Genomic DNA, 12,086 nt, shown 5'->3' on the forward strand with positions numbered 1-12,086 from the left:
CGATTCTTTCCACAAAGTTAGCCCAGGTGCCAGGACTTTTGTCGAAAGCGGTAAGTGTTCGAAACGTCGACAACGTCGGTAGCCACGTGTTGTGCTTGACACTGGACACTTACCCTTCGCCGAGAAGAAACTTGCCTGTTCGTCTGCCATGAGTCGTCCGATATCAGGTCATCACCGCAACACCATCTCCCGACAAAACTGGTCTTCATTGTTCGCATGTCCATAGTTAGCAATCACGTCAACTTATAAATTCCCGAACGCTCATAACTTGCCGTCGCTAAACGCCTTTCATTCATAGCGTCATCATTGCAAATAAACGTATTTCTATTTCTTCTGATAGTTTTCATCATATTCCTCCTAAGCTGTACTTACAACATTATGTTTATCGGTACTTCCGAAAATATTGCAACAGCGTTTGTTTTCTGGGAACCTAAAATGTAACAACCTTTACAACATCTTCCGGACCCCGTGACACAATATTTCGTGATGTTATTTTAGTCGTCATTAAAATGGTGAGGTAAGTACCGTAAATCGCGAAGCAGTTTACTTCACGTCCGCTTCCACTGGTGTCTTGGAAGATTGAGTCTACTGAGCGTGCATTCCTGCAGAGAAAATTTTCATTGATAGAATATTGACACGTCAATCAACATTGGATTCCTTATTGCTAAGATTTATTGCGAAAGCCCGTTACAACCGCCGAACCGCATCTCCCTATATCAGAGAACAATTTATACCCAGCCTGACATTCTCGCATACATCCGTTTGCTGGGCCACGCTACTTCAGCTAGCTGAACACAGCTGGCAGCGGCGCGAGCAAGGCCACGAGGGGAACGTGATGGTGCTCGAGCCATCCCACTGTGAACCAATGTTTCGGCCACCCCACGGGTGCGTGTCGCCATCTATTGGTTGAACTAACGCCTCGTTCAAGATGGCTGCCGTGGGACCGCAGCCTTAATAATTATTGGAAAATTGCTTCTGGAACCCTGAACGGTGATTATTTTCCCATTTGGATATCTTTGCCAGGGTACAGCAAGTCAAACACGATATCGTATCGAGTCACTATTTGGGACGACTTGCACACTTCTATTAGTACATCCACAGCTCCCATTATTGCCCTAAGTGAACTTATATACTTTGATACATCATTCAGGGCCGTAGCCTCAGGCCCCCTTCCTTCAAAGTTATGGCCGTGCATCGCACAGATGCCCGCTTTCAGTTCCGAGTGATACTGGGATTATATACGAAGTAACCAAGACCAAAGGAATGTATTATCGTCCGGTTCAGATGCTCAGTTCCCACACAATGCGTCTTTTGTAACTAATAATAATATAGGTTTTCTCTATAAAGACCCCCCAAAATTATTTCATCTATATATTCGTTTTACTTTAGAAAAATGAATATTGGGGATGCGATTTAATTCCGACATCACATTATATTTTTTTAAGGCTGCCTGAAAAAAAAACTGTATTTAAGAAGCGGTGACTTTAATCTCTCATTGTACTCCAATCTACAATTTGGTGTTTCTATTAAGTTTTTTTTATATCTTAATTAACCAAGTTAATAATAAACATTATTAAGTTTTTGCCATCATACCTCCAGTATTCTGATGTTAGACGACCAGTACATCCTTTAAAGGGAACTGAAGTCTATTCTAAGAAGTATTTTTGTATTATTTCGTTTTCTTAGAAATGTAGCATAACGCCCTATCTGTTCCAGAATATTCTCTCATTTTGTCTTTACAAACTAAATCACGCGTCAACTTTGAATGAAAAGCCGATGTATGAAATAAAAATTTTACGTTTCTGTTAAATGCCTGGCCGGCAATTTCTAAATTTTGAAACAAGATAACTGCTTTTTTGTTCCTTTGAGATACACGTGGCACACAAAATCCAATAGCTTCACCGCACCAATGACGAACTCTAATCCATACTGGGATAAAATGTTTTAATTAAATTTAGGTAAACATTTCCTTTCTTGAATGAAACATATATTGCGGAGGGTAGATTGAAGGAAATGAACTCCCATCTGTTTATTCTAATCCAACAGACTAAAGTAAGCCATGCTCTTGTTGATACTGTAGACCCTAAGAATTAAGAAAGACACCCAAACAATGCTGCCTCGCAAAAATGGTGCCAGAACCCAGACATACATTTTGGCTTTTTTCAGCATCACATCGACATGCACCACAGCCTAAAAAAGAAATAATCATGGGTATCTCTGAAACAGATCTCCTCAAAGGGAAGTAAGGGAGAGCTACTTTATTTAAGATCGGAAAAACGAAGTTAACAAAAAGGAATCCTTTATTTATTACGCCCACAACCTAAAGACGAAATTCTTTTTAGCGAGCTTGACCTGTTGTACTGCCGGACAATGATGGTCAATGCTCGACATATGAGTCAGTTGGAATTCTTAGTTCCTGGCTGTAAAGAAGAGAAAATGTCACTGGGTTATTTATTTTTGTCGCATGTAAAATAAGTCGAATACAAGAAATGAGCCCAAATGCCGACATTAGAGAGGTAATGCTTTGATTCGAAAGCTGATTTGGTCCTATAATGCCCATCATGCAAAACGTACTGGTCATGAAGCCCCCTCCGACACACCTAAACTCCAAAAGAAAGGTGTAGCCTTACACTCTTCTCTCCCATACATTCCAAAATTTCAGTTCAGCGTACAACGCACTGACGTCAAACAGACGGCACCAACTTTCACAATGAGCTTGATAACGGTACGATATAAGTTATTAAACAGCTAAAGTACGTATCAAAGACTACAGAAAAGCAAAACAAAAAACATTGAGGTTTTGCAATAGGGCCAACAAAACACTCTTCTTTCTTTTTGGAGTCAGTAACACGTACATTAGCGGTTTCAATAAGTTGTACTACTCGGCTATCAAGTCGCTTGGGAAAGTTGGCACGGTCGGTTCTACATTAGTGTGCTGCACGTCGAATTGAAATTTTGGGGAGTCTTATACGGGGAAAGGGGTGGACGAATATATCCTCTTTCTTTCTGAAAGTGCATGTTGTCAAAAACTGCCTCTGTACCTCAGCCAGTCGCCTGATAAGTTCATTTATTTTAACTCCCAGTATCTTGTCTTTTTTATTTATGGGATTGGAGCTTACATACATTTTTGTTTAAATGGGAACATTACATGTTTGTAAACACAAAGAATGTCAAAAAGTATGTGGACACAAATCTCGACAGTTTTAGTGACCGCGCGGACTTAAGCCATTGTATATTATGACACTGTTTTGATGACCGTTCATCTCATTAGCGCATAACTATTCGCTCGTCTTCGCATGAGCTGAAACGTGGTTCCGCCAGTCTGCAAAAAGCCCCCAACCAGCTCCTGTTCTGAACTTGACGGCCGGTTTCGCAGTATTTGCGAAATTAAATACACGGGTTAGTTTTTGCAAATGGGTACTTATAGCGCTGTAAGACTTAATTCACTCTTATGATAGAGGAATGATGAGTAAATAAATTAGAAAACATATGTAAACCCGAAGTGTGCCCGGGGCTGCCGAATAGATGACGCACTTGTTTGCTTCCAAACAAAGAAAGGCGAATAGGGAGTATTGACTGGCGGCCATAGCTGTGTGCTCGACTGCTGAGCGCTTGATGATGGCGAGCTGCCCGAGCTTTTTTTTTTTTTTTTTGCACCGCGCATTTTACACCATCGAGACTGCCTGTCTAAGCAGCGTATTAATGTGAGCTCGTTCTGAGCATGCGCTCTCCTTCTATGCATACTTGGATAAAGATAGATGCGCTAAATATATGTAAGGCGTTAACGGACGCAAGTTATTTAAAAAAGATGTTGAAGTGAATATTCACAATTTGAGGATTTTGTGCTTCCTTTTTAAACCGTAAATGGTAAAAATTGCTTATTGTATAACTTCTATTTAGTAAAAATACTGTTAGGAAGGTGAAGACGACAACGGGACAGTGGCACGCACGACCATCTAGCACAATGCCCAACGTGCTTGCTCGGCCTCATTCTATCATTTGTCGCCGCTTATCCTGTCCTCTATTATGCCGACAGCATCATCCTAACAGTATGGTGGAGTTGCGGAACCATGCTCATCCCCTACACTGAACATCGTCGCCGCTATCATGATGCCATGCTTCCTTATTGCTGCAGTAGTCTTTAATCTTTATTTCTTGGCTCTAAAGAGCCATGGCCCCACGGGAAGGCAGCAGCCCGTAACAAGAAGGCCCGAGGTGCCGCGTCTAGTGAACATGATAATGGGATGAGTGTATACAGTAATCCGCAGCGACAGACCGAACAACAGCCCATGGCTCCGCCGCCGGCCCCCGCCCAAACGCCATGACGAGATGAAACAGAAGGAGCCGATCGACGATCCCCCCAACACATGTCCTCAGCCCAGACGTACTCGCGCTTCATGACGTGTCCCCGAGCCCCGACCGTGCCTTCATGTGGCTGTGGCTGGTGCGGAGGTCCGTAAGGCTGCGGATAGAGGCAGAGCTCGTACGGTCTTCCCATCTTCTTCGCCACCCTCTCTGTAAGTAGCTGCCTTTTGCTCTTTTATCTGTGTGTCCTTGTGGGTCCTCTTTGTCCTCATTATCAGCGGCTTGGTCAGCCGTTGTCGTCGGTGAGAAAGATGTTAGGAAGGTGAAGACGGCGACTGGGCCGTGGCGCGCACGGCCATCTCGCTCCGTGTTCCACGTGCCAGCCATAAATTATTCAACATTTGTCATCTCTTGTCGCTTTCAAGAGCATCGTGTTAACAGTACTAACAGTAAATAGTAAAACTTGAGTATTTCAGTTATAATTCTAATCAAATACACTTTTGAGCACTCTTTGAGACGTGAATCTGCACATATCTTGCGGCGGTTTTGGCATATCGAAGATTTAAAAAAAAAAATGCAAGGGCCGGGTTGAACAATTCATTTTTTGTTTGGATGATCCTATTCTTATGTTTCATAACTGTCGCATTAACAATATCCTGTTTGAAACGCTTTGTGGAATAATAAGTGGCAGCAGACATTTTATTGAACCTCTGAATTTTAGCTCAAAGTGAACACACACACACACACACACACACACCACACACACACACACACATATATCTATATATATATATATAGAGAGAGAGAAATAAGTTCCTGTTTTTTTTTCCTTAGATGACGTAGCTGCCTATGTTATGCCAAACAAATTATTTTGAAGATGGTATTTTATTTTCAAACAAGTGATTGTAGTAGCATATTGAGTTCACCCCTCATCTTTGCACTGCTCATTTTGTCCACTCGAAATCAATCTCGGACTAACCTCTAAATCTGCGGGAACCAAATGTTCTTAAAATAGTATTTTCGGATGATCGAATACTCCTCGTTGTACTTGTCTCGTTGTTAAACTCTTCTCTTTAAAAAAAAAAAAAAAAAAAAAAAAACATTATTTTAGCTTGTTTCTTAATACATTTTTCCTGGTATTTTGCATTTATACTTCGATACGTTAGATAACATTCCTATTAAGCTGTCCGTGTTAAAAGTGTCATTACTATCTTTACCTCCTTGCATGGTGTGTCTTTTAGTGGTCTGAAGCCTCCCACCGGGCTTCCGGAGAGCGGTGTCTTCTTGACTCGTGCATAGGATACTTGTTTTGAGCCAGACGGTGAAGACAGTGGCCCATTTATATCGCTTTCATGTCCACACTTCCGGAAGCTAATAAAGGAGAAAAAACAAGTTTGCAAATTGAAATGGGACAAGTTGAAAATTTTGTAGAGTGCATTCAATTTTAAGGATATTTCAATCGCCTTAGATTGAGTGTGCAAGTTAATTTGTGTAACTACAAAATGTCCCTCCAATATATTTATTTTTACCGCGAAAATATATTACTTCAGGTACCACAAGAGGTGGAACCGATGTAGAGCCCACATAGGCAATAGATGCTCGGGCAGCCCCTACAAACCCACCTTGGTCCCACGTGGACGTAGCGTGGGCATGCCTAAAATGGGCTGCCCCCGGAGTGCCACTGTGGGTGCCACATCAGATATGCGAGGGCAAAGTTGGGTACAGCGTGCGCATGCCTCACTTGGGCTGCCCATGCAATACCCTCGTGGGCCCCACCGGTGCTACGCGAGGCCACTCCTAGTCCGGGTTGCCTGTGCCATGCCGCCGTGGGTCCCACTTCGGCTATGCGGGGGCAGAGTTAACGCAAATGTGGGCCTCAGGGAGGCAAAGTATGGGCGTGCACAACTTGGGCGGCCCGTAGAATACTTCCGTGGGTCCAACCTTGGCAATGAGGGTGTAGAGTTAGCGAAGATACGGGCAAAGCGTGCGCACGCCCGAGTTGGGCCGCCCGTGCAAAACCCCCGTGGGTCCCACCTCGGCAGTTTACGAGTAGAGAGGATCCATGGGGGAAAAGCGTGGGCAGGCCCGACTGGCGCTGCACGAGTAAAACCCCTGCCGGTCTCACGTTTGCTGTGCGTGGGACATGATGGCGACGGTGCGGGCTCTACTTTGGCAATGCGCAGGCATGCCTGATTGGGTTGCCATGTAAAAACCCCGTAAATCACACCTCCGCTCCAGGGGGGGGGGGGGGGGCAAGTTAGCAGCAAGGTGCGCTCCACGGTTGCAAAGCGTAAGCAGACCCGGCTTGGGCTGCCAAACTGAAACCCAAGTGGGTCCTACCTCCGGTCCGCGTGGAACACGTTAGCAACGGTGTGGGTTCCAAGGGAGCAAAGCGCGGGCATGCCCAACTTGGACTACCTCTGCAACTGCCATAACGGTACTTTCTGCTAATATTAAGAATATTTACTGCACGTTCTGGAAATGCAACATAAGAGATTGGCTTAATTTGATACCGAATAACCGAGGATTGTAATTGTAAGCGTGAGTGAGAAGTCTTTGGCCCGCTAAACTTTACTAACTTACTACTCAGCATATATGTTGAGAAGGTCCTTTTACGTGGGCTAGAATGTTTTACCCTCAGTATTTAATTTAAGGGTGAATTCGAAACACGCTCATGAGAAAGTCGTATCTGTTTCAAAGTTAGGTGTGTGTAAACGGCTCAGGCTGGCTATGTAACCCGATTACCTGTCCAACAGGAGTTTATATGGAAATGTATGCAGTTTTTTTTTTTCTGGTCCCATTTTGCACACTTGAAATTCCCAATGTTTATGGGCTTGCTCAAGACGTTTTATAGATTTATCAAAATGGTGATATCTCCAGTATGCCCACCAAGAAAGTGAGGCATGCTCAATTTAGTATGCCCTGCAATACCCGACACCGTAAGGAAATTATGAAATAACCCCGAGCGAAATGAGGTATCTGGGCCACCTCAGGTGGGCACCCCACGGAAGCACACTGTAGGTCCTACGAGGGGGGCCCATCTGGGTTGCCTAATTAGGCCCCCCGTCTGGACCTCGAGGGAAGCTCATGTCGGCTGCTCAAGTAGGCCTCCTGTAGGTGCCACGGGAGAAGCCGAGGTGGAGTGCCCAAGTAAGCCCGTTCTGGGTCACACGAGGAAAGCCCGGTGGGCAGCCAAAGTGCGGCCGACCTGGGTCCAAGTTCCAAAACAGGCGCAGTTCACATGGGACCCCCTCTTGGACCCCCTTTTGGAGCCCACAGTGTGCCACGTGGGGGGTACCTCCGAACGCTCAGTTTCTGCCCAAACAAAACACTAAACTCCGTTTCACATTACGACCGAACACAGCGAACGCAAGAAGCCATCCCAACCTATTCAGTTCTATAAACTAGCACGTGACCGCTTTTCGCTCGACATTGCAACCCTCTCCCAGATCACAGGACACTTATGCGGCATTGGATAGTCCCTGATGTCTCGCAGCATTCACTGCGGTCGGTCCTAAGGTGAAACAGAGTATAACTGTCCGAACTGGATGTCAGCGTTTCGGAGCTTGCCGTCATTTGACTCAAAAGTTTGATTTTCGAAAATTTCCAATGTGAAATGGTGGCCGACGAGGCCCACGAACGCATGGTGATTAATGGCGTCAATCACCGGAAACCGGTCCTATTTTCGCTGTGTACATCGATGTGTACGGTCACTCCTTCCCTTTTAAACTGTAGGTTCGCACAAAAACACGGAAATCGTTAAGAAAAAAAAAACGTGATTTCATCTACAATCAGTGTGGTGTGAATTCTAGCCTATTCTACGCAAGTCTGATTGTGACACTCCGTTGCTTCGAAGACGTGATTAAAGGGAAGCTCAAGAGGTTTTTGAAGAAAACGAATTAGTGGTGAATTCTTCTAGGGTATTTTATCCCGTGAATTTGAATATCACGTACATTTTTCTCAAAGATGTCACTCAATGCGAGAAAACATGAAGAACCTCAAACCAGTCGTTTCGTCATACTACGATGTTTCGGCCGCCAAACGCGTGTCGCTTCTGTCGGCACCGAGTGCAAATGCAAGCTTGCCGGGTATACTGCCCTGCACTGGCACCTTCGTGGCGACTTTTTTTCACCTTATTAGCGGCGAGGTGTTTCGGTGGCGCCCTCCTATGGTTCCCCCTTGTGACGTCATTACCTTGCGAACAACAAGTTCGATGGTGTTTGTAAATAGCATGGTGGAAGCCTGAAATCGTTGCGCTCTCAAAGCAACACTGCCGACACCGTCGAAATTAAAGTTCTTTCATTCCTCTTATTTCCGTCGATGGTATACCCTTTCCGACGTCATAGTCAGCTTTTGGGCCAATCGTGGAAGGCCGACCACAGCGACGCTTTCGGTCGCGCACGTCGCCAATTGAAAATAGAAAAAGGAGCGTGAAGATAGACGCTGAAGATGTTAAAAATGCGCGAGAGAGGAAATTCCGAAAACTAATTTTATGTCGAAACACTTCGCGAAAAACGGGCTTCAGCAGTACTTTTGAAACTGATGCTCTGCAGCCCATGTACGCCAAAATTAAAAATAACCTCGATATTTGTGATACTGCAGGCCAAAAGAAGACGATTAATGTAATTCTACTGCAATACTGAACCGCTCCAGTTTCCCTTTAACAAACAATCCAGCTAACGGCGGCAGAAAAAAAGCGAACCGCGAAGTCCGCTATCGACCGCTTCGGAAATCCTTGCTGAAAGGGCGAAGATCTAGATATCTCTGAAGGTGATGTCACTTTACTTCTCACATTTTCTCCCCACTGTCCACGTTGAAAAGAAATAGTGTGGGATGCATTAAATCCAACAAAAGATTATTTTAAATCCCTTCCAAACACACACGCTCACGCGCAAACACACGAACACACATCCACCCCTGAAAACTTCCGGTTGTCACGTCGACACTCATGTGCATTCTCGGGAAAGTCAGGTTTTTCGCGCCTTCCTCCTCATTCTAACTCGCGTGGGCCGCGGGACGAGGCGGTCAGTGGATGTGCCGCAGTCTTCACAATGACTCGCAGAAGGAGGAACATACTGAAGGGGAGATAACTGAACAAATGCGGCGGCGAGCTGAGCACAGTTGAACAGAAGCGGTTGTTCGGTGTGTCGCGTAGTGCAATACGACGAAAATCCCACTGCAAAAACACGACAACTTCTGGGGCTGCGGCCAGAGGAGGGGTATGCGGAGGGCAAGTGCAGTCTTCTTCTTGCACAGGGGTTGATATGATATCAGAACACCGAGCTCTTATTGGCTGATTGAAACAAATAGTGGGTAGACCTGGAGGAATCTAGCGTTGAGGTCCACCCACTATCCTCTCAATCAAAGCCAATCGGAGCTCGGCGTCGTTCCGACGTCACCGCAACTCCCGCGCAACTTGCGCGGGAGTTGCGGTGACGTCTTGCTCTCCGCATTGTGACAGTATCAGATCTGTTTTTGCAATGTGGCCGCGTGTTTATGCGTTGGGCGTCACGTAACAGGGTGACGCTTCTAGCTATGTGTTGTGACACGGGGAAGTCACACTGTCACGTAATGTGACGTGACGTCTCCGAGCTCACGATACCTGGTGTGATCATGTTGCCTGCATCACGTGACTTTGTCATACGGTTGGTGTCACGTAACGCTCCGGTGTCACGTTATGGTATCAGTAACGTTATCAACGTCGCGTGACCTGTTCGCGTAACTGGAGTCAGCCTACAACTTCATGCTTCTGACATCACGTGAAAATCATTTCGCTGATGACATCACTTGAAAATAATTTAGCTTATGACATCACGTGATCACCGTCCGCTATATTTGGTACGGCAGACTGCTCCGGCAAGCGTAGCGCGCATTTCAAAAGTCCGTCACGACCCATCTTTTTTCGCCACGTGTTCCCTGCTTCTCCCCGATTTTCACCCAAACAATGAGTGGTGGGGTTATCGAGCCACGACGGACGGATGCACATAGATTCATGATCTGTTGCTATCTACTACAGTCGCACAAAAGAAAACAAGAAAAACGTACTTGTATCCTTTCAGTCCAGCGGTGGTTGATATCATTCTGGTGGAAGAAGCTATGCGATGCATTGAGAATGTGAGAACCCTTAGTCCCGAAATCATTGCGTTGATGTACCTGAAACGCAGTTTCTCTTTTTAAATAATCATTATAGCCCAAACTCACCGGGTGAAGTTCATGGGTGTTAATTAGGGTCGTGACTTAGGATACAGTAAGGTTTTTTTTTTTTCCAGGCAAAAGATTTTTCGATGAAGAAAAACAATTTTAATGGCGCAGCAAGTAAGGAAACCCGCAAAAAGAAATGTGTATTTTCTTTTTTGCTTTTTTTTCTACGATGGGAGTGTGCATTTGCGAGGCGGACGAACGTAGTTGGGTGGATAGAGTTTTCTTTTTCTTCAGGTGTTTTCTGACTTTAACGTACTCTTCGAGAGAAAGGAATACATAAATAAAAACAGGCTACTACCAACTGAATTGCTCTGACCGAACTCCTTAATTGAAAAAGAAAAGTGGGTCCAGTACAGAGGAAGGGTAGGTTTTCATCCTCTGAACCTTTCACGAATTTCTCGCGGCCACCCGCGGACTCAAGTAAATGGCAAACACCCGAGACGCGGTGCACATGACCTCAAAACCTAATGAAGTTTAATGTTCTATGCGAAGGAAGACTCCTTCGGGTGAATACAAATGTCACACTCGTTCTGGATGCCATAAACCTCTCCGCGCCGCTCCTACAGACGACGGCGCACTTTTCCCATGAACGCGGCAGTGCGACCTCTCTAAATTCGCCTGAGAGTTTTCGTGGCCCACGTAACCGGTGCTGTGAAGCAATAGCCGCGCAGTTGAGAGGGACCGTGCAGGTTCAGGCACCGTGACCTTGCGCCAACGCTCTCGGCCAGGGTGTCGAACCGAACCGAACCGAACCGAAAACCGGAACAGAACCGTTATTTTTAGCCGAACCGGAACTGAACCGAACCGAAATCTTCGCCGCCATCTTGGAACTGAACCGGAACTGAACCGGAAAAAAATATAACGGTAACCGGTTCAAAACGGTTCACGGTATTTTTTTTTGTTAGTATTACAAATTTATTATTATTGGCACGTATATTCCTCTACGTATTGATCAAATCGTCATATACAGAATTGCAATGTATAATAAATCCTGGTTTTTTGCGGCGCTTTCTTATTGGCACTATGATTAGCCATGTGTCACAATGTCACGTGACGTCATGATGTCAAGACATGCTGTCAAGTAATGTCACATCACGTGACCCCGTGGCGTCACGTGACTCACCGCGTTAAGTCGATTCGAATTGAGGACGTCGCTAGATCTATTAGCGTTGTTGATACCGTGACGTCACATGACATCACAACTTCACACTGAGAGTCACGTGACACCATGATGTACCCGATTGTCATGATCCCGAGTCAAATGCTCTGGTTCATGACAACCAGTATCGCCAAACATTCGGGTAACGCTCGTGTTCAACTCAAAGATTATGATGGGCCCGAGTCCCACTAGAGCTAGAAACAGAAACAAACGAAAGCGACAAGCCTCAGACACATGCAGCATGTTCGCGATGGTACCTTTATACGGCTTTGAGTTGTTCGGTGCTCGCGAAGTTAGCACGAGTGTTTACAAGCCTGCAAATGGTACCATCGTGTGCATGATACTCGTGTTTGAGCATAGCCTTCTTTATTCTACAAAGCCTGTCAAATCGCGAAATACTCTGGTTTAAGGCTAGCCGCTG

At 45.4% G+C, this 12,086-nt stretch overlaps 1 protein-coding gene across 1 annotated transcript; it reads right to left on the reverse strand.

Moving 5' to 3' along the window:
• Positions 1–2,396: 2,396 nt before the first annotated feature.
• LOC120849428 lies at positions 2,397–10,445 on the reverse strand. The gene is made up of 3 exons (XM_040221640.3): positions 10,351–10,445; positions 5,523–5,676; positions 2,397–2,420 (listed from the first exon to the last, which is right to left on the reverse strand). Exons 1-3 carry the CDS (start codon positions 10,443–10,445, stop codon positions 2,397–2,399), a joined length of 273 nt encoding a protein of 90 aa, XP_040077574.1.
• Between the last annotated feature and the right edge of the window lie 1,641 nt (positions 10,446–12,086).

This window comes from Ixodes scapularis, unplaced genomic scaffold (assembly GCF_016920785.2).
Source record: "Ixodes scapularis isolate PalLabHiFi unplaced genomic scaffold, ASM1692078v2 PGA_scaffold7__128_contigs__length_106722199, whole genome shotgun sequence".
Classification (NCBI taxonomy): Eukaryota; Metazoa; Arthropoda; class Arachnida; order Ixodida; family Ixodidae; genus Ixodes; species Ixodes scapularis.

Excerpts from the sequence above, each read along its gene's own strand:
- LOC120849428 (XM_040221640.3), bottom strand. The coding sequence starts at position 10,445 with ATGATTTCGGGACTAAGGGTTCTCACATTCTCAATGCATCGCATAGCT. Across the intron at positions 5,677-10,350 it reads GCTGGACTGAAAGGATACAA|CTTCCGGAAGTGTGGACATG; the intron begins GTACGTTTTTCT and ends CTCCTTTATTAG. Across the intron at positions 2,421-5,522 it reads AAGACACACCATGCAAGGAG|CCAGGAACTAAGAATTCCAA; the intron begins GTAAAGATAGTA and ends TCTTCTTTACAG.